The 27,318-nt window shown below is 46.7% G+C and overlaps 1 protein-coding gene across 5 annotated transcripts; it reads right to left on the bottom strand.

The window, feature by feature from the left end:
- Positions 1-529: 529 nt before the first annotated feature.
- On the bottom strand, positions 530-27,021 carry LOC129209141 (uncharacterized). Of its 5 annotated transcripts, none has more exons than XM_054833076.1 (21): positions 26,877-26,993; positions 26,213-26,251; positions 24,978-25,081; positions 24,335-24,449; positions 22,877-23,051; positions 22,157-22,268; positions 21,077-21,183; positions 20,126-20,252; positions 19,460-19,580; positions 19,101-19,186; positions 17,918-18,042; positions 16,594-16,653; positions 12,397-12,463; positions 11,177-11,271; positions 9,421-9,549; positions 7,849-7,963; positions 6,916-7,053; positions 6,051-6,217; positions 5,521-5,609; positions 2,508-2,685; positions 530-935 (listed from the first exon to the last, which is right to left on the bottom strand). In XM_054833076.1, the coding sequence occupies exons 3-21, from the start codon at positions 25,069-25,071 to the stop codon at positions 801-803; spliced, it is 2,235 nt and encodes a 744-aa protein (XP_054689051.1). In that variant the 5' UTR covers positions 25,072-25,081; positions 26,213-26,251; positions 26,877-26,993; the 3' UTR covers positions 530-800. The 5 variants fall into 5 exon arrangements, with proteins under 5 accessions (XP_054689051.1, XP_054689070.1, XP_054689062.1 ...); XM_054833095.1 differs by having other exon boundaries at positions 11,177-11,223; XM_054833087.1 differs by lacking the exon at positions 26,213-26,251 and having other exon boundaries at positions 26,877-27,021.
- Between the last annotated feature and the right edge of the window lie 297 nt (positions 27,022-27,318).

Raw genomic sequence — 27,318 nt, 5'->3', positions numbered from 1 at the left:
CCCAGAGCCTTTTTCCACTGAGTTCTGGCTCCCCATCCACCAAAGGGCACCATTTGCACATGTATGGGGCTGCAGGAAAGATGCTTTTAATTCAGAAATGTTCTGTGTATCTGCTGAGGAGGGACTGACAGTGCTGGCTTTAGACACAGCGTTTGGGTAGGATGCAATTACCACTTCCAGCCAGAAGATAGCTCTGAATTAAAGAGCTGGGCAGAATGGGACAGCAGTTGCGCCACTGCAGCCTCCGCTGCCTCCGGACACTCCAAGGACAGCTTTCCGGTGTGACAAGTGTCTGTGGTCCTGCCTGCTGTGCTGCATCCTCCTGGTGGGAGGAAGGACTCTGGAGGGTGCAGTGAGTGTTTTCATGCCTGTGTAAGGCTGAGAGACAGTTCCCTCTGTCCCACCATGGCTTCAAAGCTAAAAAGGAAACCATCCACCACAACAGAGTCTTCTGCAGAGCTGCTAGCCCATTCCCCTGGGTGTGAGCAAAAGGAAGGCAGGAGACCACGCAGGAGACCAGAGACCTGATTTCTACACATCTGCTGCTGTTATTTTCTGTACAGACAGTAAAGGTGTACTAGCAAAACACAGGTATTTTCATGCATGGCTGTTGTAATGGTGACGTTGGACGCTGCAGTCAGTGGCAGCTGCTGTAAGGGAGAGGGAGGAGGTTTTGCAGACGCTGTACCTGAAGCCTATGTAGAAGCCCCTATCCTGCCCTCCCCCGTTTTGGCATTTGCAATGGCATGGTGGGCGTTCCCCTGTGGACTGGGGATGAATTCACATGATCACTGTCCTTCTTACCTCTGGTGTGGGAATGGCTCAGCAGCCTTGAGCCTGCAAGCGTCCCTGTGAGACCCACACAGAGGTCTCCTGCCACTGGCCCACTGCTGCCCCGTTGCTCCCCTTTCAGCCACCGATGGTCCTGCATAAGACTGAAAAAACAGCCAGAGCTGATGTCTTCGCACCCTTGAGCTTAGTCGTTCTGGGGCTAGAAGACATCTAGAGGAGCTATCTCTGGGAGATAAGCTAAACAACAGAAGAGTGAGAAAATTATTTCCATAGCCAAGCTGGCTACATTAGCTAATTGTCAAAAGGCTGTGGACCAGACTTAGCTTGTATAAAATTATCTAAGTGTAGATGTTCTTGCTAATAAAGATGCTGGAGGGGTTAAAGGCAGAAGGATAACTGTGCAGCTCTAGCCTGGACAGGGTCAAGGAAGCTCTGCTCTGTTCCTGCCTTTGCCGTGGACTCACTGTGAACTTGGCAGAGTCATCTGAGCTACAGCTTGAGTGTCCACCTGTAAACAAGGGCTGTGCTTCCCCTCCTCCCTGGAAACAACGTCATTATCCTGAGCTTCTGTGATGGTACCAGGAGACTTCTTGTTCTGGAGGGAAGCAAAGGTGTGACTGAATGTTTTGGTCCCAGCACGCAGTGCTCTGTTAGGATCGCATGTCTGCCAGTGCTCCTCCCCAGCTTCCACGAGTGGAAAGTTTTCTGTGTCAAGTACCCAGTGGTTTGCCAAGTGGTCAGAAACGGAGGCATGGAGCGAGGGCCTTGCTCCAACTCTCTGAGGTGTGTATGTGGGCGAATGGGGTGTTTGCTCTTGACACTCTGGGCCAAGGAGGAAGGAAGCCCCAAGTTGAGACAAATGTGTGCAGGACAAGGGGCAGTCATCTTTTAAAGGCCACCAGTTTGGCCCCCAGTTACCCCTCTTTGATTAGTCTTGCCTGCTTTCTCCGGGGCCATTGGACTTCAGAGCAAGAAAGTACAGTGTTTGCTGTCTGGCTTTGGAAGGCTGATGAGGTTGTCCTACAGTATATGTGCCTGCCAGCTGCACCTTGCCACACGTTGTGATCCATGGACCTCTTGGATAGAAACCAGGAGCGAGCAGCGAGAGAGTGTGTTGCTGCTGCACCCACGTGAAGAGACATGGTCCTGAAGATCTGGGAGTCAGCGGCAGAGGAGTTACCATGATAATGGACAACAGTGACACAAGGAAGAGGAAGGAAAAATTCCCTCAGGAGAAAATCTAGGAAGGATTGGAGGTTCAGTGAAGCAGGAGGTCTGAAAGACCAGAAACCAGCTTTTCTTTATATAGAAGTTGTTCCCTGGGTTGGGGCCTCCTTCTCTGAGGGTTTACTCAAGACCAAAACAGATGAGTGTTCTGCTTAGAGGGGGAGGTGAGAGAAACTATCGACAGGCAGTAGACAGAAGAACCAAGCTGTGGTTGCTGTACCCACCAAAAACAAAACCACAAAAAGGAGAGGAAACTACAGCAGACAAACATGAGCGTGAGCAGTGCAACACAAGTTGTCACCAAATGCACTCCATTGACTCTTCACCTCCCAAAAGGCAGTGTGCACCGAAAATCTAACTCCTCTGGTCAGCAGCCAGTTTTTGAGCTCGAAGCTCAAAACATGGGCTAGTTCCTGGAAACAGCAATGCTGGGAGTGCGAGGAGGTGATGGATGAGAAAGCCATGGTGCTCTAGTCCATCTTCCATACCTTCACCTCTGGCCAGCTCCTCCTCTTAACTTGCTCCTGGCTGACACTGCAAGTGCTGATTTCTGGGGAAACGGGCTCGTAGGAACGGAGAGACAAGCTTGCAGCCAGCAGACCCATCTGGACACAGGTATCTGTGTCGTGCTTAGCAAGCATCCCTGCAAGGATTCCTGCCATTAAGCTGTGGAGACAAAGAAACAGATTTGAGCACTGGGGAACAGCTTTGACTTCAGTAGCATGGCGATTCGTTTGGAAGAGAGTTCATTTGGACCCAAACCAACACTTACAGAAGCAGAATATGTCAAATGGGAGGGGTGAGGTTGTAATTAAAAGTTTTTGCTTTTTTATATTTATTTTTTAATTTGGAGTATCAAATAGTGCTATTTATTCAAATTTTATTTGATTCTCATTTGAGAAGTTGAGGTACTTTCCTATTCCACCACATTTTCTTTCTCCCCAGTTTTCCAGGTGAGGGGGGGAGAAAAGAAAGGAGTCTAGGAAGTGAAGAATCTATTTTTCCCTTGCTCTCTAATTATTTTGTCACTTCTCTGTTCCTTCTTGGTGCCTCCTTACGTTGTCTCTTGTCCCCAAAGGGGTGGATGGGAAGAGAGCTAAAGTTTCCGTATATATGTGAGTGGGGCAACAGGCACTATTGGAAAAAGAAATCCAAAGCTGAAATGAGATTGCAGATTCAGATTTTTATAAACTTCAGCTGTGGTTTTCCATTTGACATTTCCCAGTAAAAACGACGTGAGTGCTTGGAACAACAGTGGTTACCCACAAGTCCTCACAGGGCACCGTGGAGGCCATCAGGAGAACGGGATGACTTTGCTACCTGCCTGGCTTGCAGGGGAAGGCTCTGTTGAGGCATGGATATGTGCAGGGGGTGTTTGTGATCGACTGGGAAAAACTACTGTTTATTCACAGCTAAATACAGTGATGATGCTCGGAAGCTAGGAAAAGACAAAGGAGAAGTGAAAGAAATGGGAGAAGATAATGACATCTGAGAGGAAGAAGCAAGGACAGGAAAATGTGACGGCAAGGAGGATTAATGAGCAAATCTATGGGGAAGGGAAAAAGATTACTTTTTTTTGTGCTCTGCCTAATTACCTCAACATCTTTTTATCCACAACAAAAGCACAGAAGATGACGATTTTCACAAACCATGCAATCTCTCAACAGCTCCAGAGGTTCAGAGTAAATATTTGGGGGACCATCCCCTAGCAATGCTGTGTGCCGGCACGCCGTGTTATGTTGTCAAGGCAGCCAGGTGCAAGGAGCAAACAGCTGCTGCTCCCTGCACACACGCACGGCTCTTTGGGCAGCATCTCTGGAGCTGTAGGAGAGCTGCAGGGTCGAAGCGAGGCATGAGGTGTCCTAGATCGCTGTTTCTGGGTGCACAGCATCCCCTGACCTGTGCGGGGGTTCATGGAGGCTCAGCTGTGAACGTGTTATGGTCCTGGCTTATACCCTGCTGCAAGGTCCCTTGAAAGTGCCAACAGGCTGGGCTTGGGGGACTTTACCAGTTTATATCCCGTGGAGACGGCATGCATGTCAGTGCAGTGTCATGGCATTTCCAGCCTGTTTTGGCACTCTTACTCTGTGGAACTGGGATTTCTGTGGCTCAGTGGAGCAGCCAGGGTTACCAGGAAGGACATCCCTGGATAAACAAGAGGGCTGTGAAAATTCCCACGTGGACCTGGGGACTCTGGGGAATGGGATTTCCAGACCAATATTACTTCAGGAATGGGAGCAGTAATGGGCCCCTAGCTTTCAGATAGCTTTGGAAGGAAAAACAATCTTCAAGTACTCCTGCGTAACTCAGTGGAGGTGTTTAGCAGCGGCGTGCTTTATCTCACCTTTGGTCTTCCCTTAAATTAAGCTTTTAAAAAGGGAAAGGAAACCCTAAAGAAGAAGATGTTTAGTTTACATTAACCTCTAGAAAACAATTGTCCTGCAGAGCAGATGGTGCAGAGAGGAGGCTGTGTCCCTGGAGGGGCTGGCAGAGGTTGGGCACATCTGCTGGAAGTAGTGAGCAAAGCTGAGCTCTCCTTAGGACAGGCTGACCCCGCGGGGTTCCTCCCAGCCCCTGTTCCTCTGCTTTGGTCTGCTTTGGAGAAGACCAGGTTGCAGTTGCAGTCAACTTATCTCAGAGGTGATTTGGGACACAAGGAGTGTTTCCTGGTGTTACGTGGGTTAACTAGCTTGGCAAGAAGTTACTGATTGATCCGAACTCAAATACTTGAGGACACTGTAAGTTTCAAAAAAGAAGTGTTGCTATGTTGAGTTATTGGTAGGTGAGAGCAGAAAAATAAATACCTGTCACATACAGCCTTTTGGTCCAGCCCAAGGCAATGAAAGGATAGAATCAATTATTGTTGCATATGAAGCAAGAAGAAAAAAACCCTGACTACTACATATAGTTTGACAAGTTAACAAGGAGCATAATAAAATATTGCTCTGACAGAGAATTGATCAGTGGGGGTAGGAATAATACCTGTCATTTCCTACTCCTATGTACAGTGTTGTATGAACAGCCAGGCGAATTATACAGCAGACTCTTTTGAAGCATGAGCTATTGCCAGAGGCAAATGCAGAACCTGATGGAATGCTTTTATAGGGCAATTTTAGCTACTGAGTGGCAGTCCCACTTCCAGTAGAGAAGTGTGGAAGTAAAGGAGTTAGTTAGTAAGACAGCTTTGATGTAAGGTGGTTTACTTTGCTTTTAGCAGCTCAGCCCAGACTAATTCAGAACTACTGGATTGCCATGGAAGTCTTGGATCTTAAAGAAAAGCAAAACTAATAATGGCAAGACTGGCTTCCAAGATGCTCAGGGGGACATTTTTTAGCAAGCTTCGCAAGGAATCCCAGTAACCAGCCCTGGTCTTGCGTCCTTAGTGCCTCTTCCTCAAGCAGCAGAATGTCATTTGCCTTTGCAGTAGAATTTCAAAGAAATCGGGTCTGATTATGGCCCTTCCACATCTAGCTGGAGAAGACAAAGTAATGAGCAATATACCTGTCGCCGGCACCTGAGACGTTGACTATCTCCTCCCTGCCGATGTGGATGGCGGGGTAGTGGGTGGCACAGAGGCTGGCAGCAGCAGTCTGTGTGGGGAGAGAAGTTAGCGGTTATTAACCAAGCTGATAAGGCCTGGCGTGGCTGATGCCATCCAGACCTGCATGGATGCCAAAAAAACAAAAGTGTGGAAAAAAAAAAAGGGGGCAATACTCTTTTTTCACACTTTGAAAGAGATCGGCGATTTAAATGAAGCTTCCTGAAAATGAAGCTTGCACTCATGAATATTAACTTTAAGCACATTTAAAACTAGCTGACTATAAACACTGCTGCTAGGAGCCAGCAGTATATGGACAGACAACTTGACTCTCTTTCAGAGCTGTGCATTCCACCCCCCAAACACACACATTTGCCAGCAGTGATGCTGTTTCCCAGGACCGCTGCCATGCCACCAGAAATAGCAACGGTGGTGCTATGTGGTCCCATAAAGAAGCAACTGAGAGCTCAGAGGTTGTTTTCTGTGCCCTTACCTGTTTGTGAGCTCCTGGACGAAGCGAGATGCTCCCTCCCAGGCTCTTGCCACACAGGAGGACACCGTGAGTGCCAAGGGTCACCACCACACAGCACAGGTGGGCCAGCAAAGGGCGGGCCAGGGCCATTGCAGTCTGGACAACATCCTCCAACCTGGACGGCAGCTCTTCAAAGAGCGGGGAGGAAAAACTGTGGTATAACTTTAAAGATCCTCAACTGGCCTTTTTATGGGCTGGCAGCCTATTTATGAGCACCACTACCACTATTTATGAGCACTACTATTTATGAACAGTTCTGAAATGTGGTTGATATAAATTTTTTTCTTTAAATCGTGGGAAATGTGGAATTCTCCAACGTTAGCCTTCCATACCATACCTCTATCCTATGACAAGGAAACCACTCCTCATGTGTCTAAACATGTGTCTGTAGAGATCAAAAAACTGCCATGAAGCATGATTTCTTTGTCTTAATGCTGTTGGATTTCCACCTGCATGTGGTGGGGTACTTCATTCCTGCAAAGGGTGGTACTGTCGGGATAGGTGCCCTCAGAGTATCACGCTTCAGAGACATGTTTACAAAGCAAAAATAGTTCCTGTTTAGCTGACAAAAGTGAGGCAAATGGGATCTCCGGTTTTGGACAAGGAGCCATCCCAGGCCTACTGTGCTCTTTGACAGATCATCAGCCCGTCCTGGGCTGCACAACCCACGCAGAGATGGCTGTAAGGTGGCAGACACCAAGAGTGTTTGTGAATCCCCACTGCGTTATAACCCAGTTTGCTTGAAATGGAGCCTGGAGCAGAAAATGCTCTTATCTAGGATCTAGGTTATTTACAAGTGTGACTGATCCTTCTGAGTATTCAATACCTGCTGGCAGAGGGTTCCCAAGGGTCCGATTTATTGCTCTTAGCTCTTGCAGGTTGGGGGAAATGTATGTGAGCGCTTTCCAGCTGTCTGAGAGGAATGGCTTAGAGGCCTTGTTCTCATCTGTTGGCTCATAGCACACTTCAAAACAACATTGCAATTGGTTAGTTAATTAATTACTTTTAGTGGTCCATCTCTACATCAGAGCAGGATGCAGTGTACAAGGCTTAGCGTGATCTGCACAACTGGGGTTATACGTGTAATCTATTAGAAACTTAAATACTATATTTCCCCCATGCTGGGGACAAGGTCTCCCAAGGTTTCCCTTCCGGTGCTCAGTAATGATGCAGTTGCTTCTGGCTCTGGAGTGATATAACCAGACTTCAGGTTTGTTACTCCTTTTAGCTGGTTTTGGAACCTCGGCCAGGTTTTAAGAATGTTGTCTCCTTCTTCAGGATTTGCTTTTAAAAAAGAAGGCATAACTCCAAAGGCTTAGGAAGCTTTGTGAAGGGTCCCCAGCATACGAGGGGAGGTATGTATTTTATGGGAAGTGGGAGAGAAATCCTCTCAAAAGATGCCTTATTCTGACAAGCAAACTCTATTGCTGCTCAAACTGGCAGAAGCGCTTGCCTTGAGATTAAAGGCAAAGAAAGCAGCTTTCCCTGGATTTCTGGCAGTGCCCAAGGGCTATAGCTCCTACACTACGGGAAATGTAATTTAGCTGCAGAATGAGAAAAACTCAGAGAAAGCAGAAATGTTTCATCCATTTGAAATAGAGTAGCAGTGTACAGAGAGGAGAGCTGAATAGCACAGCGTGTCAGGCAGTAACTGGGTATCTCCCGCAAGCAGCAGTGGAGAGTGCTCAGGGTGTGCAGAGTGTCTTGGCACACGCACGGTTAGGAGCTACGGGGCCAGGGCTGGGCAAGTTCTCCTTACCTGCTAGCTGATGCTCTCTAGCTAGTTGGCAGACGTACTGAATAGTGGAAAGAGGCACGTTTCCATCAATGCAAACTAGCGGGGCCTGGCACAGGTTCTCCTTGAACTGGGACACCTAGTGAAAATCCAGGACACAGGGTAGAGACAGCTCAAGTCATTGGAGAGGGACAAAATGATTGCTATTCGGACTCGGGATACAGGATTTGCACTCGTATTACAGCCCTTAGGTGCAGGCAAGAACCTAAAAGAGTGATTCCCTAAGGAAAATGGATTTTTCCATTTGTTTCGTCTCTTCCCCGTCTTCTCCTTCCCCTGCTCCATGCCATCAAAAGCTGGACTCGACTGGCAGGGCACCTCCAGCAGAGAAAGGTAGGTGCCCTGAGACCTACAGGGAAAGGGAATGCTGCTATTTGGTCCCACTGAAGGGTTCCCTGTGCTATACTTGGCTTGACTACGCCTTTGTTTGCTGCACATGTTATTTAGAGGTCCTCTGTGCACAATGCCTCCAGAGACAGGTTGTTCATCACAGTGTTTTACCCCCAGGTCCTACTGAATGGTGTAGGGATGGGGGACAGTGAAGCAGTGGAGTGGGGAGCTGCTGTTCCCTTCTTTGGCTCTCTGAGGCTGCTCAACCACTGCCTGAACACCAGGCCAGCATTATAGGCACTCATGCAGCATCCCTCCCATGTCTCTGCTAATCCTGGCGGAAAGAAGCGCTGCCAGAATGCACTTTGCAGCAGAAGATTGGTTCAGAGTTTCCACTGGCCACAACTGTTTCGTAAAGCTCAGGAGAATTAATCTGTCAGGTAAGGGTTTTCTGTGCCAAGGCCTGGGAGAGGCAGGGTGGGGATGGAAGTGGGAGCAATGACCATATTTTTCCCTACGAAATCTCCACCTCTTGGGGATCCCACTGGTAAGTAAATGGCACTTAACTTCCATGTTGCTGTCAGTCATGCAGCGCAGGCTTTTGTTCTGTCGACAAAAGAATGAGTAGGGAAGGAGGGTGCAGTGATGGGGCTTTCATTGAATCAGTCCTTAATCACTGATACCATTAGCCCTGACGTTTTGAAGGTCTGGATGTGCTGAGCAGCGCTGCCTGTTGATACAACTCAGCGTGTAGAAACAACAGGGATGGTGGGGAGGGGATGGAACAGGAAAACTTGCTTTAACCACTGTTCTGTCCACTTTTTTTCTGTTGTTACCCTAAAGGGGGAAATACCATTTCTGCAGCTAGAGTGGATTTATTGCTGGCTTTAAGGTGCCAAAAATGATAGGTTATCTGGGACTAGTTAATGAAGAGGGCTCTGGCCTATGTGTCAAGGGATGATAGTAGTGGTGATACTGTATGGAGCAGAAACAGATAGAAGCTCCACCTGGGTCAGCAGCAACAGAGGGCTCTGGTAGCTTGCCATGCTGCTATCTCAGTGGCCAATGTCTGGGGCTGACTTTAGGATTTCCCATATTCCCTCTGCACACCCACTCCCTCCGCGTACAGCTTCAGCGGTTGCCTTTTGTTACATATCCACACTCCTTCTCATACGAAAAAGCTTACGAATCAGATGGTATGCATACGTATTGCTCTGTTATCTGGTGGTGGATGTCCATATCTCCCAAGCCGACACTGAGCTCCCCAGTGCTAGTGATCACAGCACAGTAAGTGGCTGTGCTCTTCCCCTCCAGCTGAAGGACGGCGCTCATGTCCTAAAACAGGGAGGACAGTTACACACAGAGCACGTTTCTCTTCCCTGCAACACTCAGATCATTCTCTCTCTGTGTCCACCTGATCAGCAGCAGTGGCCCCGCTTGCTGTTCTCCCTTCTCCCTTGCGATAAGCAACATTTCAGAGGTATCTTGGTCTAGACAATCCTGGCAGATGGCTAGTTTTTAATACTTGCAATGAAACAGATGCCACAGGTTAAAGAAATCATGTAGTAAATGAGAGTGACAGGTCTCTGCCATGCAGTTCCATAGGTTGTGTCTCTGTTGTCATGGAAGAGTGGCTGCAGCACTGCTTGCTCCAGCCATCCATCCACCCATTCCCATAGCTCGTGTGACACTTCGATGCCTGTCGACACGCTGGGCAAGTCTTGGTGGCACGCTCCAGCTGGTGGTTATGTTAGCCACCTCACTGACAGCACAGCCTGATTTTGAGGGCAGCCTTGAAGCCATTTTCACAGCAGTGTCGCAGACATAATGATGAGGTGTCCTTCCTCTGTGGGTCTTTTGAATGATCTGCTTAGAGAATTCAAAGCATTTCTTGGAATATACATGTGGACAGAGAAATGCATCCCCCCACCTCCAGCAGTTCAGAGGAAAGTTGGAGGTTTTAAGGAAAGGGTCCTCTCCGACACTGGTGGTAATGTGTTTTGTTATAGGGAAGGATTGCTTGGCAGCTGGCCAGTCAGTCCATCTTCCCTTGGAAGACTGCTCATTTTGATGGCACAAACTGTGCTGTGCTGGGAAGAGGAAGGATTATAGACCTGCAGCTGTGAAGCCTTTATAAACCAAAAAAGGATTCTTGTTCATATTGGTTCGTTTACTGACTTGCTCAGGTAGCCAGGACTAAGGCCCCATGAGCTCTGTTTGGATACCAGGGCCCTGAGGGCACTAACAGGCTTTAATGTCCCTGACCAGCCTCACCTGGGGGCTCCACACCCCCCCCCCCCCCCCAGCTTGTCTTCAGCCCTGCCTCTTCACCATGGAGGTGCCCAATGTCTTGGGTTGGTGTGGCTCTCTTGCCTGCTCTGCTCCCTGGCTGGGGGTGGCGAGGCTCTGCCCTGTTGGGCTCCTGCTGCTCCAGGCTCCCCGACCTCAGGGAACAAGCTGCTGAAGTCAGGTATTCCTCTGGTGCGTGGTTAGGGAGGGGTGTATGCAGCTATGTGAAGGACCCCGCTTCTCTGAACTTGGGAGGTGCCCAGCCTGGGCTCCCAGTTACAAGTTTTCTCTGTCTTACGCTTTATCCAAACCAGGCTGATTTTGGCATTGCTTTGTCTATCCTTGGGGTCAGGCTTTGTGTATTTTTCAGAGTGCTTAGGCCTTCCTAGAAGTTTTCATGGTTCCTCCTGATTTACCTCTTTCTCCTTCAAGCACTGCTCCCTGGAGCTGAATTTGGAGCCCGTGGCTCAGACTCTAAATGGTACATACACCTAGCCTGTGTTTTGGGGGGATGGCTCCTTGCCTTCTAATTATAACCAAAGGAGCATTGAATTATTCCTACTCGTAGTCTGATGGAAGAGGGCTCTTATGCCTGCCAGGGTTGAGAACACTTTTCCAACTATGTAATGTCATCACTTCCATGCTTCTGAAGTGCCACTACTGTGCAACCTACCATGTGGTGACAGTAGTGCAGGATGGACTCTGAATGTTCATCCTTCCCTATGGCAGATAAAAAGAGCGGAGTCAGCCCAAGACGGCTTAAGCAATCTAAAAGCAAATGGAAACAAAAGGTGTTAATAAATCTATCAGAATACTGTGAACACAGTGACAGCCTGTGCAGGATGACTGTCTGTAGGAAAGCCCTCTCCTGGAAAACTTAACATTCAAGATGAAACTCAGCCACAGCTGCTGCAAATGACTGGCTGGGGTTGAGTGGGGCCACCTACATCTGCCTGCTGCACCTGCACTCTGAATTCTCTGGGGTTTTTTTGGAACATGTGGGAGTAGAGGAAAAGAGAAGGGGGAAAGAAACTTCTGCACTTCCCTGTCATCATCTCCTTTACCATCACAGGCACGTGGTCTTTCCCACATTGCTTCTGTGCATGGCCTTTCCTGCTGCTGGCCTTTGCCCTTATCTTACTAGAACCACTGAATCTGAATGGATTCACATGAAAAGCTTCCTCCTCTCCCTTCAAGTTACCACAAATTATACCTCAGTGGGTGGCATGGGTGGCTTTTTTCCCCCTCAAGCTTTTCCATTTGTTATCTGAAGTGATAGTAGATATTTGTGTAAGGAAGATTTGGAAAAGGTCAAAAAGCTGGAATAATCTTAAAATCGTTCTGTAATGTGCCCCTGCTAATTGCAATACCTGAATGCTGGTTGTCTGCTGCTGCTTGTGGTGGAGCACCAGGGACAGCGTGATCCCTTTCTGTTGCCAACAACTGTAGCCCTTTCTCTTGTACAGTAATTCCTGCGCTTCAGTTCCTCTTGTCTGTGGTGCATGGCTGATCATCTTTGAATAAGCCTATTCCTTTCAAATTCTTGCTCAAGACATACTTTTATTGCGACTATAACCTGGCGTTAATTCAACACCAAGGGCCAGGCTGTTCAGCAGTCATTGGAGATCACTGATGCTTATTTAACTTTGATTTGGGGTCACCGTGCTATATACTAGTTAATTTCATATTTGTGGACCTTTCTTTTCCTGACCCCAGCTCCCTCCCCTCTTATTCTTGGAATGGCCCTTGCCTTTTCCAGGCAGTCTGCCCACTGGTATATTGCTTAACGTGTCCCAGATCTTAACAGTATTCAAGAGCTCCTGCTGTTGAAGGAATACCAAAGGACAAATCACAGCTGGCATGCACCCACAGGCAAACCCAAGCACTAGGCACCTGCCAAGTTTCTTCCAACGCCGCCAAAGGTTTGTCTCACTCTTCCAGCATTTGTTTGCCCACCACCCTAGAAGAATAAATTGTTAATTGGCAAAACTGGGAGGGCTGCTCGGCATAGTTGCTACATCTCCGTTAACATGTGAAGTTGATGCTGCCGAAATGTCGGTCAGCAATTAGAGGGGGCAGAAGGCATCTAGCTACCAGAGTGAGAGCAATGTAAGCTTCCACAGCCCATCTACACACTTCAACTCTGATGACAAAGGTCTGCCTCCTAGGAGGGGAGATCAGTTTGGTCTCCCCATGCATTGCTATTTTGGTCTTATTTGCTAAGACCTCTCGGAACAACACTAACGAGTGTTTCAGTCGATGCAAGCAGCCCTCTGAACTTACCTGCTCACATCAGCACTGGAACTCCAGAGCTGCTGACCCAGACCTGATGGGCTCTGCAGCTGCCTTCCAGGCATCTTAGCTTCCTGCTCCCTTCCCCCCTATGCAGTCTGGGTTTTTTGGTGTTTGGTGGGTTGGGTTTTTTTTCTCTTTGAAGGTAAAATGAGATTTGTTACCTTTGCTTATGCTGCCTCTGTACTTTACTTGTGGAAGGATCTGTTTCAATGTCTGAATACTTTTTCACTCACCATTCTCTTCCAAACATCTTCCTCATTAAAAATACCCTTCTTCTCCACCTGTGTGGTGATCAACTTCTCTTTTTGCTTGCCTCTCCCTTCCACTCCTCTGTCCATCTGTCAGTCTTTCACAAACAGCCAAATTGTCAGAACACAGGCAGTCCCACACTCATGTCCTCCTCTTTCTAATTCACCTTCCAGAAGAATTACATCAGTAAGTGCTCAGATCAATTTGGGCTTCATCTGACTACCAAATGGTTTTAAAGCTCTTGTTCCATAAAATCCTGAAATGTATTTTCCATTTCTGAAGACAGCTTGCCACTGGTGGTCATAATGATCTTCACAGTTCTGGATAATTTGGTGGTTTTGAGAGCATGCCAAGTGTTTGGGTGGCAAGCGCTGAAGCATGTGCATGCCCAGACACAGCAGCTCCTGGCCCAGACTCTCTCTGCCCCGTGGTAGCCTAGGTATACCAGAATACCCCTGCACGTACACGTTTTTCATGCTTGTAAACTCCACTATCTATCCTAAACAAGTAAATGTATTGCCATCTCACAGTAAGAAATATTCTGCCTCCAACCTGTCACTGTTCTTGGGCGTTCTCAAAACTAATGCTGAAGCTCCCCAAGGACCTTTCTTTTTCCCCCATGCAGAGCTGTACATCTGTCCTTTGCACACAATGCTTTCTTCTGCATCCAGCCCTACGGCTGGAAGAGGCCGCTCTCCCATCTAAATATCTTCTTTTATTACTCTCTTCTGACCTCCGGGCTGATTTTGTTTGCCACGACCCTCTCTAGTGCTGTAGTTTGTAAGACTTCGTGCTAATTCTTGATGCCTTTGCTTTTCTGTCTGGCAGTTCTCCAGGCTCAGACCACCTGCACAGAACTGCCTGTATATAAGCAACCTATGGCCTCTGTTCATCTTTCCACTACTTGTCACTCCTCATTAACCCAAATGCCCCTCCATTACATTTGCTCATGCTCCCTGGGAATTGCCACTGGTACTGCCAGGAATGAGGATATTTCTATCTGCAACTGTCTCCTGTTGAGTGTTGCAGACTTCAAAAGTGTTGAGCTTGGCTATTTTAACTCTGAAGCTCACTAGCCATAATAGAGGCAGCCAAGAGTTTTACAAAAAACAACGAAAACCAACACCCTACTCCAAAATAAAAAGCAAGGATGCTTGTTTAGACAAGTCAAACAACATGGCTTTGAACACTCGCCCTTATTTCAATATTAAAAGAGGGTACAAAGGCCATCAGTAGTGAGCACAAACTCTATTTTATGCAGTTCCACTATCTGTTTTTCAAAACTGATGCTAGCAGAAACGTTGAAAATTCTTGTGAGCTCCTTTCGTTGTCAGTCCCCTGCACATCCCAAAAGCAGAGTTTCAGGGCTTTTTATGCCAAGCCTTGCCCTAACAGCAGATGTACCAGCCTTCGGCTCAGGGATCCAGCTGTGGGTGACCTCTGCTGTTCTACAACCCCACAGGGCCTCTTTAAAGTAGCAGGTGGGTGCAGTGAGACAGCAACTAACAGCCTACTTTTGAAGCAAAAGAAATGACTGGCTCTCATCGCACCTGGCCAGTTTAGCCAGCAACTCCAAGTCTAAGCGGTACTCGGGTATCTCTTCCATGTTGTGTTCAGGTGGGGCTGGCTGAGAAGACAGACCTTAGATGAAAATCGGCTTGCTGAAGTGATTCAAAATAAGACTGGGCTGGCTTTCTGGCAATATTTCAGAGAATTGAGAGTCTCTGGAACCTTCCTTCATGTCCTAAGAGGTTTGAATTCCTAATGTAAAAATGAGATTCTGCTCAACTTCTGGGTATCCTGAGAGAGTTATAACCATATATACTTCTTCCAGCACCTTTCTCTGAGCAAGACCATGCATCCTTCTCTGCAGGTCAGAGAGTTACTCATAAAGCACTTTGCTTCTGCATAGCCTTGAAAGCCATGTGGGAATTACAGCCAGGACAGAATACAGCTGCTTTCTTGCTGAGACAGCACAATGTGTGAGTGGTACTCCACAAATCCAGCATGCATAAGGGTGGGACCCACTGGTTGCTGAGCCCTTTGAAAAAATCTGCCTTAAAGGCAATGCTGTTGAGAATGCCTTTTCCTCTGTGCCTAACCACAGCAGCTGTCAGTTCCCAAATCCTCCTGCAGCTTGGCATTTGGGTAGCTGCCATGATGGACCACCAGCTCTAGGGCTCGCTGCTGTACAGAAGGGCAGCTAATGCCTCGCTTTTTCATGCAACATTAAAATCTCCTTTTTTCTTTTCCCCCGCCAGCTGTTCCCAGCAGGGTCTGTAGCTGCCCTTGGCCCCTCACCATGCCATGGGTGGTCGAGGGACCTGCACTCACTTCTGACATGCTGAGGGGTGGCTGCCCACTCTTGGGCACAGCTTAGCTCCTTGTCCTGATAGCTGAGTGTGGGGTGTGTATGTTATCAGTTAGATCACAGCTGAAGCAGTTGAACTTTTGGTTTTGCGAGCCTTCATAGCTGATGTCACAGCTTGACCATTATAATACTGTTTGGCCTCTGCCTCTGTATCACTGAATAGCCAACTTCCTTAAGGACAGCTTCCCCAGCGCATCTTTCCCTATCTGACTGAGAGGCCTTCACAGACTGCTCCATCTGATGGCAGGAGTCTCCTGCCCCAGCAACTAGCATAGAATAATTTGAGACACCAAACAACTTTTGAGCAAGCTTCGCTACCTCAATCTGTAGTGCTTCATATAGCTCAACAAAAATTGTATAGGCCATGCAAATGGCTGTCATTTGCATGGGGAAGTCCCAGGTCTGTTAAACTTGCTTGTTTCTTGGTCAAACTAAATTGAGAGGGAAAGGGTCTGGTAGCATTTAAAATGTTCTATTTTTTTTAAAGCAATCTTTTTCTTTTTGTGACTCAAATCCTTTATGACTGAGGAAGTTGGCTCTCTTGTTTAGCTGTAACTGTGTCAGTACTACTTTTCTTAAAGGTTTCTTACCGCTACGGGTACTCTGCATAGAGATTCTTGCTCATATTTATGTTGCTTTCCATAGCTAAGACAGTCCCAGGCAGCCAGAGCTGGCTCTTACCGGGGGATCTCCTCCCTATAGGGTCTGTCCTTGAATTAGAGGTTGTCCTAGCACAGTGAGGGTCTTTACCCATTGCTTCTAGCTCTTTGCATAGGTGCTTCAAGAGTGCCCTGGACAGCTCTTCTGCTAAAAGAGCTCTTTGAGCTTATGGCATCAGAGAATAGCCCCAAGGCACCCTAATAGAGACTGTAGAAGCCAGAGTCGTATGCGGAGATTGTAAGGACAATACATTGCTCTGTCCCTCTCTTGAGTGTTAGGGATAGTGACTTTCGCACTGAACAGAGTAGGTCAGTATGTATCGCCCCATTGCCCACCTAGACAACACACCAAATATGTAGCACTACACCTCCCAAGTTTTGGCATGTGTGTGCATACAGACGTGTGGATATCATGCAGGGACACCACCTTCCTCCCCACCCCCCTTTGGCTTGGCACTCCTGTAAAAGTTGCTGGAAATGGCAGTGGTGCTAAGAAAACTGCTATAGATACAGTACCAGAATGACAGGGTTCTGCGCCTTGGCTATAAAGTCAACGTTGATACCTCCAATCACCACCTTTAAGAGGAAAGAAAGGTAAATAGTGGTTGGAAAGACTTGAGGAAAAAGTTTCCAAGTCATCTTTGCTTTTCCTAGTCATTTTTCCCACCCTCTGAAAGCTATCTAATTAACAGTGCAAAGGCCTGTGCTTACTTTGGATGGCTAGACACAGGTCTGTACAATCCTGATCAGAAAGAATGGAAATCTCTTCTCTATGTTGCTTTCTGGATTATGCCAGCTCATAGCTAGCCCCAGCATGGCAAGCGGGATGTTAACGTGTACACATATGGGTGCTGACGGTTTCTCTGCGTGGTGATAGAGTAATATAAGAAGTTGCATGGGTCTGGTTATGTCAGTGCCCTTGAAGCCATCTCTCTCGGGACAATTTCTGACATACCAAACCTCAGAAACAGTCAAGCACTGCTGTGTAAAAAAGGAAAGAAAATGGGGGAAAAGTGGTCAGAAAAATGCAGTCATTTCTTGCAAGCTCCCAGGAGAAATTGCTGTACCCAGCGACACTTTATGGATCACTGTCTTATTGTTCTACAAAGCCAGAAAAAGCAGTACAGCTCCACAAACAGGAAGTTTCCAGATTCTTTAGGGACATTCAGCTGTTTTTTCTCATTCCATCAAATGCTGGGTTATTGCCTCTGGAGTCACTGCCCTCTTTTTATGTTGACAAATCCTATTGCAAATGGGTTTTAGAAAATTCTTCATCTCTATAAAGACTACCTAAAATAGATTTCCTGTAAATTACGTGGCACACACAAAATACAAGATAGTGAATAGAGTACTAGAGTTATAATGGATCTTGTTTGGGATGTGCTGTACCTCTTGTAATTTTGGCAATCATGAGCAGGAGGCCAACAAAAAGAGATATTTATAAAACGTGTGTGGCAGCTCAAAATATCTCCCTCCACCCTCTTCCAGGTCTACTCCTGTAGTCACAAGTTCCCTGGCACTGAGAACAAAACAGTTGAAGTCGTACATAAGGGCACAGTAAAAGGTGAAAAGGTGATTGAAGTTTTAATGGATTTGATAGTCTAAGACTTAATGGGATTAGGCCACTGTCAGTGTTTATTCCCTGTAAATGTAGATGGGAGGAGGAGGAGAGGATATTTGTCTGAGAAGAATAAAAAGTACTAAAGAGAGAATATCTGCCAGCGTGAAGCAGAAAGATTGGTCACTGGCTGAGTCACTTTTTACTTTTGGGAATAGATATAAATTTATATCCTGTGCTGTCAGCAGAGAGGCCTTGTACGGAGGGCAGCAGGGGACTCACTGGCTGAGGTGGGATTGTGTCCTCTCGCCGAGGCAGGCTCCCCTTCCTTCTGGCTCTCTGTAGCTCGCTTAGGGCCACTGCAATGCAGCTGCCCACTCTGGCATTGTTCTGGATCAGAGCAAGGTCTGTTTGGCATTTCTTTGAGGAAAAGAAAAAAAAAATACCAGCAAGAGCAACCTGTCAGAAACCTACGTAGGAACTGCCTATGGAGAGAAAGCAGAAAATACATGCTGTAAGACTTGATAGATTTGATCCCCCTATACCATAATCCTTTGGGGGCACATATACTGCACTGTATGAACACCCTGAATTTTAAATTTTTTTCATCTTCCTCCCCGTGTCCACAGAGAGGAAACCTGTCATCTCCATTTGACATATAGGGAACAGAAGCAAAGGCTTCACGGAGAAAAGAGAAGGTGAAGGGCTTGAACCAAGAGTCTGAAAAGCTCAGAGGATCTTGGCCGGCTTTTCCAGAAAGAGATGCCTACTGAGATTTTTGCCAAGTCTCTATAAGCAATTTTTTCAGCAATTTCGCTGGGAGCAGAGTATCAGAGGCTTTGAAAGCCCCACTTTGTGGCTGCATACAGCTCTAATATCCAAAAATCCCTTTACCAATCTGCCCTGACTGACTGGGTCTCCTAGAGGGCTGGCAGCAGAGCCTGGATGTGAACCTGACTTTCCCAGATCCTACACCAGCATCCCAGCCAGATGGGATCTGCTTTTCTCTTGCCTGTGTAAGGGGATTCCTGCTCACCCAGGGGTGTTTTCATTCCATGTTTCTCTTACTCTGTTGGGTAATGCAGTGTGATGTACAGCGCAGTGCTCTGGGAAGCCCAGGTACCTTCCAGTGTGCAACCCCACCACCAGCAAGCGTCCTGAGACTCCATCATGGAGCAGACAAGCTGAGGGATCGGATGAGAAAGATCTCTTTGGGCTCTGGACCACCTGCTGTCTGTGCTGGCCTCCAATTTTTAATGCAAACGTGGATGAGGACAGTAAGGGTGCTCCTGAAAAAGCAGGATGCAGTCGCTAAGCTCTCATCTGTTTGCAGATACTGAAGTGTTTGCCTCTTGCTAGACTGTCAATAAAATGACAGCGTTCTCCAAAAAGCATCATCAGAAGAGATATAAGGTACACTGGAGTAGTTGGGGTTTTTTTCCCCCCCTGTTCAGTAAAAGGATACTGGAGTCCAGTGATTTCCCACCAGTTAATTCATTGATCTTCTGTAACATAAAAGGGGTCAGTTCTTTGCCTGTGATCCCTTTGGACCTGCAAATGAAAAGAAAATGCCTGCAGATGAGAAGGACTGAGCTGAAACAGTATCAGAGGAGAAGCACTGCTGCTAGCAGATAAATTATCTCCATAACCACATACCATAAAATGTCCTGTAAACAAGCTTCAGGTTAGATAAAACGACGGTTGAAAGCATGTTGTAGGCTCACCCACACCCAAGGTAAACCTGTGCTACAGCCCCTGTAGCAGGGTCCCTGAAGTCCCAAGACCATCGGGTCAGCAAAGGACAGGGCTTAGGTTGCTTCTCACCTGGCTTCGCCGAGAGCTTGCTGGATGGCCTCTTCGATGACCTGGCCTGAGGCAGCTCGCTCCTGGGGACAGGGCACTGCTATCAGCACCCCACTGCTCAGGCCTAGCCCCAAAGTGCTGGCTGGGAGAGGACAGGCAGATCGTTAGCGGTTCTCCTCTGATAAATTAAATGCTGAAGGAAAAGGATGGAGGAGAGTGAGCGTGGGGTGAAGGAACCCACAGTGCTTGGGGCTCCTGTTCTTAGCTGACCCAAGGACTGGGTCTTTTCCAGCTACCAATCAATTTACATCGGCCTATTTATTTTGAGTCTGTACAATAAAAGGGGCAAAGATTTTTATTTTTTTAAAGAAAACCAATTCTACTTCTGAAGGCCCAGAAGCTGTTTTTGTAAACACATTAACATATGTGTTCCCTCCACTTCACCAGTGTGAACAAAATGTGTATGAGCATGCCAAGGTGGCTGCAGCTACCTGAAAAACTTGTAAAGACTGAACTTCCCTGTTCCTTTATTTTCAAAGCACTGAAGCAGGAATGGGGGAGGTGGGATAGCTTGTTTTTAGGGACAAACTCTTCACCAAAGTTAAAAAAGAAGGTGCCCCATCTAAGGTGATTTTTATGACCCTCTTTTCCAGGCCCCTACATGGGCCTTTCCCTTCTGAAACACACCGATGAGTTCAGCTGCCTCCTCTTCGTCCCGGACATGATATGGTGCCTGGAAGCCGCTCTGGCGTGAGAAGAAGGCTGGGAACTCCCTTGACTCTCCAAAGGCAGCCACGCAGACTCCCTGAGTCTCCTGCAGCAATGGAGGTGAGACAAGCAGGTAACCAGTGGAGGGAAAGGGGACTTACCAAAATGGGACTTTTTCCTTCTACCCTGCTAGAAACTGCCTTTCTTTAGCACAGGGTTTGGTTATTTTTATACATCCCATTCTATTGCTTTCTATCACCAACATTTTTCAAAGCAGAGCCAGACATAGTAACTGGTTAGACAGGATCTGGCTTGCTGAGACACGGGAGACGTGCACGTCCTTTGCTTGTGCTTGGAGCTGATCAAAAGCCATGCAGCTGTCGTTAGTGCAATACCGAGTCCAAGGTAACAACCTGTGATCCGAAGATATGTCATGAGCTGACAAGAATATAAATGAGTTCTGTTTGCAATTGAGAAGTATTGACATTGGCTGTCACCTGAAGTGCTGGCCCTGGTGGTTTCCAACATACTAAACCTTAAAAAATGACTCTACTGAAAATCATCTTGATTCCCATTTTAATTCTGATTTTATTTTAGCGTTCGATGGATCTAGCTTGCCTGATGCATCAGTTCTGGAGCATTTTCCCAGAAAAGCAAGTTTAAGGCCAGAGAAACAGGGCATGGCTAGTGCTGCCCTTGGCCTCAGTTGGCATGGATGGAACATTCCCATGCACATGGACAGATTTATGTTAGGGAGCAGCCCAGTGCTTGTATAGCCCCAGGACTACAGAATTGTTAACAGGGGTTCATGTCCTCTCAACAGTCATTTCTGAAAATGTTAGGCTTAATACCAGCCCCAACAACACTGGGCATTCTGTGCACAAAGTACAACATTATCTGCTTTCAGGCTCAGCAGCCCATTCTACCTACCAGATATTCCAGTGTCCTGCCAATATCAAGGATAGACTTGACTCCTGCAGATACAACAGCAACCGGAGTTCGTCCTAGCTCTGTCAAATCAGCACTCACATCCAGACCTGTCAAGGGAGAAGCAGCCGTTGTGTGGGTGATTGTGTTGTACTCCAAGCTGATGTGATCTCTTAAAAAGCCTTATCCTGGGATGCCACTGCCTGCTTTTGGAGCCATTTAGATCCACAAACACATATTACAGGTTTAGATTGTGCCTTTAGGTTTTGAGATTGAAAGAGATAGTGACAAAAAGTCACATGTCTTAGGGCAGAGGTACAGCCTTGCACTATATCTCCCAGCTCTTTGATCACATCAATAAACAGCATGCAAAAATTTGGTAGAAAAGAAAGAAGAAGGTGTTATAAAGCAAGGACAAAGTTCAAGGAGATGGAATTTAATTTAAGTAGATTTTTATTTTGCTATTGACATCACTGCCAAAAAAAGTGCCACAGAAGCTTTGCTGACCTCAGGAAACTCCCTGGTCTGGAATTTACATCACATCTGAAAGGGATGGCACCCAGCAGGGCCGTGCACTTAGACTATGCTAGGAATATATATGGCTAAGAAGACAGAATGTACTTCAAGGTCACAAACTACACTGCCAAGGCTGGGCCATTTTCCAGAGAGGAGCACGGACCAGGGCCTAAGTCTCTTTTGTGGTGAGACTCTCCCTCTCCTCAGCTGAGAGGGAGTCGATAACAACGCTGTGCTCAGTCGCCAGTATCAGGTTATCCGGCCATTACAAAGTGGGAGAGGTACAGTCGGCTGCTGTTGCACCAGCAAACAATGTTGATATAACCTCATGTAAGCAAAGGATAAAGAGAAACTCCCACCCGCTTAACAACTGGCCAGTGCTCAAGAGGAGTATTCTGAAGCTTCTGGAAAGGAGATATTGGGGAGAAAACAACCATAGTTATGGTCAAGAAGAATGATAACTACTCTTCTGAACAGACAGTTACTGAAGGACAGACTAGGAAAAAAGATGGAATTAAATAAAACAGCATCAACATAGAGAAAAGTAGAATGTACTCATTTTCTTACTGTTCTCTCCTCCCCGATGGACGCCTCCTATGCCGCCCGTCACAAACACGGGAATCCCTGCTTTGTGTGCGGCAATCATTGTTCCGGACACAGTAGTGCCACCGGACAAGCCCTGTCAGGGGACAACCGGTCACAGTCAGCACCCAGGGTGGCCTGGAGAATACCACATGCGGGCAGCAATGGTTGTGGTCTACCACACGGCAATGTCACAACAGCCTGCTGTGACCAGCTGGCAAGTGAAATTCTGATAAAAATATTCTATTAGGCAAAACTGCAGAGGAATCACTGTCCCTGCTATGTAAGCCGTTCTTGCCCTGATGATAGCAAAAGCCTTTGTTCTCCAGGGCTTTCCAAACCAGAAGGCTTCACAGGCAGCTAGTGTCACCTTAAGCACTGTGTGCATTACTCGGGGTGGCCTGCATGTCGCATAGTTCACATGTAACGTGATGATGCCTTATCATGCCAATAAGAATATTCTTAGCCAAGTGCTCACGGCTTGCCAGCCAATCCAGAATGACTTTTCAGGAGCCCTATTTCATGACTGCTATTCCTTTACTCTGTTGTACTTTGACTCTAGGTAGGACAATGTTTGAGCTTACCAATAAGATACTGCTTTACATGACATTTTTAAGAGGTTTAAATGCCACCTGGCTTGAAGCTGGAGAGCACTATACTATTGCTGCACAGAAAACACCTCAATAGAAAGTCTGCATATCACACCTGGCTGAGGACGAAAGGAAGATCTCTCCGAGACACTTTAACTACATTTTTACTGCTTGCCAAGAACTCAAGTTCCTCATCTGTGAGTCCCACGTGGATTTGACCCCTTAAAATACCTACAGTGGCTGGCACTGCTCCATTTGTTCTTACAATTTCTTCCACCTCTCTGGCCATGCTAGAATAAGATAAACAAGACAGTCACAAAATTAGTAAGGCAAACAATCAGACAAGAAAACTGCCATGTTTGATGGCCATTGTTCCCAGTCGTATACAGTTCTTGTGATTTCAGCTAAGTCCAGTTCCTCTTCTGTATCTTCCTAATGGCAGAAGTATTTGCACTTGAATTTGCAGAAGTGCAGAGCTCTTGTTTTCAGGACAGCAATGTCCAAACTCTGTGCTTCGTTTTGGGAAAAATCACTTGGTTTACAGGCAAATCTGGTTGTACAATAGACTACTGAAAATAGGGATCTTCTCAATATAGGACCTTTCTGTATCTATTACCTGTTATTCCTCTGAGATCATAGACCTTCACAGAAACCCCAGGTAATTCAAACCCTGCTCAAATGACTGGGATATATTTTTCACAATACAGGCAATTAGATAGATACAGAGTAACAACAGTGCCAAAAAGCTGCAGCCTGAGGATACTCTAGGGCTGCAGACTAGGTCTTCTAAGCTTTGCGGGTTTTATACTTGATCATTCGTACACTATCCTTTTTAAAAGCAGCTTCTTCTCCCTTTCTGAGCTATCTGTACATATGCTAGGCAATCTTTAACTACTGAAACTACCTCCTCCCCCAAACCGAATTTTTAGAGCTTTATTCTAAGACAGATTGTCAGGCAAAATAATAGCCAGGTAAAAAGCAAGATGGAAAATCAATACCAAAACCTTCCTGTGCTTTCTGGAAGCCAGGATAGAGGGGAGAGTGCAGTCATTTCTGGCATTGTAATGTAATGAAACGCAAATCTACTGAACATCAATAAATAAAGGGTAGAGGTGTAGGGGGGGTTCTATGCAGGGCATAGAAGGCAGCGAGAGGGACCAGCAGCTCTGAGTAGTGCTAAGGAACAGATTTCACTATTGTATTCCAGTCCTTTTTGCATTACAAAAGATATACCAAAAGAAACTGCAGTGTTTTCAATGTCCGTACAAACTACGCAGCTGAAAAGGCTGGTAGCTCTCTCTTAGAGCAAGTGATATTATCTGCTGCCACATTTCAAATGAAGCCAGAAATTTAAGGTGTTGGATAAGGAGATGAATAAGTACCCCATATGTGTCCTTAAAAGTCCAAACCCATTTGTTTCACACCAGAGCTCATATTCTGTGTGCCTAGCAACCTGGCATATCCATTTGCTCTTACAAGGGTTTTGGCTTGACCAAGAATACTGATACCGATCCACCAGTTACATGCCTCGTTCTTACAACTTTGTTGAATGAGGAACATTAAAATCCATCACCTCAGATTCTGAGGATAGGCCATGCCATGGGTAATGATGGTGCTTTCCAAGGCTACGACTGGTCTCTCCTCCATCAGGGCTTCCTGTATTGAGGGCTGAATCCTGAAATAAGCACCTGGGGATAAACACAGGAAAGTGAATTACGTGTGTGGGTATTTGCAGGAACTACTGAGCTGTTTATAAAAGGCAAATTGTCATCATCACAACAAATTTCTCCCCCTTTTCAGCTGTTCTTTGGGGTGAATTCACAAATAACTTCATGAAGACTAAAGTTGTGTTTTATGTAAGTGAAATATTTGCAAAATATCTGTACCATTAATATGAGTAATAATCCTCATCAGCATCACTAAGTGCTCCTCTGCCACCATTTTTGCAGCTGGGTTGTCATTAGCTCCAGTAACATTACTTTAAATTAGCATTACCGTGAACGAACTGAGCCCTGCAACCATGCCCAAAGAATATGTTTTAAAAGAGTGGAAGCACCAAGGATACCATAGTAACTCAATATATTATAAGACTATCATGCATCGAGACTAGTGTTGCTCGTTGCTTTGCTCCCAGAACACTGCCAGCAAAGTCCCTGCTGCATTCAGATGAGAAAAATATTTTCTACCCAGGAACTGTTTCAGAATATGCTACTCACCATGCAGAAATCTTCTCACCTGGGCGGTCCCACATGCCACAGTGGACACATGTCTTCCCAGGCTATAGGTTATCTTCGTAATCATCTTGTGCATACAGATGGTCCTGAGATAACAAAAGTAGACAGGTAAAAATGAAAGAAGTAATTTAGCAATGATGTGGCCATGTGAGGCTAAACATACCACCTCTTGCCTTGATCTTGGAAGGCAAACAACCCTTGCCCAGGAGATTGCCTGGAAACTCCTGGTGTTTCAAGCGCGAGCCAGGGTGTCAAAGCAAAATGTTAAGCTGCAGAAATGGAGTTGGAAGAGTTCACCCGGCCCATTGTCAACACTGGGCTGAAATCGTGATGGAGCAGAGGAAAGGATGAGGAGTAATGAACCACAGAGAGTTTAAAAGTAGGCAACCTTTTAATTTCCAAAGCTATCTGCTCATGACAAATTGCAGGCTCGGCCACTGCCATCTCCAACCTGAATGATGACAAGGAGAAATGTACAAGGCAGATGCAGGCAGAGGAATGCTATAAAGAAATGAACCTGGGCTTTGTCAGTGTCTAGGAGGAAACAAGCAGTTCAGTAAAATAAAGGCGCTGAGAACTGGTAAACCAGACTGGAACTACAGGGAGGAAAGAGCAGCTTTCCCCAGAGCCGGGGGTGCTTTATGTAGGCTCACAGTTACATCATCCTTCTTCGTGCAAAGCCTTGGAAGCAGAGTGGCAATTCAGCCCCGGCAACAAACTCCAGAACTCCTCTTGTCTCTTAGCAACTCCTATTCACTTTAATTAAATTCATTTCCAAACAGAGAAAGAGGAGGAGAGAGCTGTAAAGGTTAAGAGACTGGTCTGGGCCTCAGGGCAGTTGCACTCAATGCCTGGCTGCCTCACATATTTTCCGTGGGCATTTGGCCATATCCCTCCAACCTTTCTATTCCTTACCCCTTCACCAGGAGGAGAGGATTCCTGTCCTCAGTCCTTTGCACCTGTTGTTAATTTAGATGGTAAATTAATTAGAATACAGGACTGTGTTCATGTTACATTTAGCAGAACATGGTTCTGATCTCAGTACAGTGTCTGACATGACAGCTGTACAGAACCATCTTACACCCAGGAAGAGGGGTGCTTTGCCCAAATCTAAAGATTTCAGCTATACAGGACAGCTTGGGCTGTGTAACATGGGAAAAGAGGGACCGGTTCTGCTAGAAATCAAGACAGACATTGTGATAAGAAGAAATACACACCTGGCCAAAACTGTAAGACTTTTTTCCACTTTCCAAATCCTTTTAAAGAGAAAAATCTTAATTAAGTTTATGGAATCATATCATGACACAATAGTGGCAAAGCTTATACTTCATGCTTACAACGTCTGCCTATGCAGTACTAAGTTCAGCAGCCTGAGCAGTTCATGCAAATATTCTGGTATCACTGCCTTTGTGTGTACACACCCGTTGCTCTCCAGGGCAAAGTCAACTTTGGAATAAATTTGTTACGCCAACAAGGTTATGCCAAGGATCGGTTGAGCTGCTCGAGTTGTGCTCTGAACTTTAACAACCCCCCAAACTCTGAAGCGCAGCAGGCAGGAGTGCCCACGCTGTGCTGGCCGGTGGATAAAAACAGCTGGTCACCACCTGAAACCCAATACAAATTCGTTGACGTTGGCTGGAAACTCAGCCAACACTCAGCCTGAGCTGGCTGAAAGATTTTTGAAGCTTGGCAAGTTTTGCAGTGAGACCCATCCGACCTTTCGCCTTGTAAAGAAACTTTGCAGAGTCCTTGTGCAAGTTTCAGGCAGCTTTAGCACAAGACCGGCTTTCTTCCCTCCTCCAAACCGTCCCTGCTCGCCTCCCCTTGCGATCGATCTGGCGCATCCGACCTCATGGAGCAATGGCCTGGCGTGTCTCTTACCTCCGGGCGTCCGTCTCCCTAGGGAGGCTGGGTGGGTGCTGGGTAGGTGCTGGAGCGGTGCCTGGGCAGCCCCGGGAGAAGGCGAGGGGGGGCCGGGAGCAGCATGGGGGGTGCGCAGGCCGGCGCTCCTGGCCGAGAGAGCCCATTTATTATTAACCACAGGCGCAGCTGAGCTTTGCGACTGCTCGCTGCCTGGGGTGCGGGGGGCCATTTCACGACAGGGCAAGGAAAGCTTCTGTGATTATTTTTGTTCACACAGTGCCAGATTTTCCCCTCACTCTTTCAAAGCCTTTTCTCATTTTTCAGATTCCTTGGCTGTTAGATTTTATTTTTTTTTAATCGGTGAATTCATTGCTCACTAAAGCAATGCCGCTGCAGACTGAGCCCCTTTGTGCTTATTCCTAAAAAGCAGAGGAATTGCATTCATGCCTCCCCCGCAACT

The sequence above is a fragment of the Grus americana genome, chromosome 1 (genome assembly GCF_028858705.1).
Source record: "Grus americana isolate bGruAme1 chromosome 1, bGruAme1.mat, whole genome shotgun sequence".
Taxonomy (NCBI): Eukaryota; Metazoa; Chordata; class Aves; order Gruiformes; family Gruidae; genus Grus; species Grus americana.
The sequence above is the reverse complement of the archived record's forward strand: the minus strand, read 5'-3'. Positions and strand labels throughout refer to the sequence as shown.

Bases quoted from the DNA above. Each gene is read 5' to 3' on its own strand.
- LOC129209141 (XM_054833087.1), bottom strand. From the start codon at position 25,071: ATGCACAAGATGATTACGAAGATAACCTATAGCCTGGGAAGACATGTG. The intron at 19,187-19,459 runs GTGAGAAGCAAC...TTTCATTTGCAG, and splicing joins CAAGCTCTCGGCGAAGCCAG to GTCCAAAGGGATCACAGGCA. The intron at 7,054-7,848 runs GTAAGGAGAACT...GTTGTTTTGAAG, and splicing joins TAGAGAGCATCAGCTAGCAG to TGTGCTATGAGCCAACAGAT.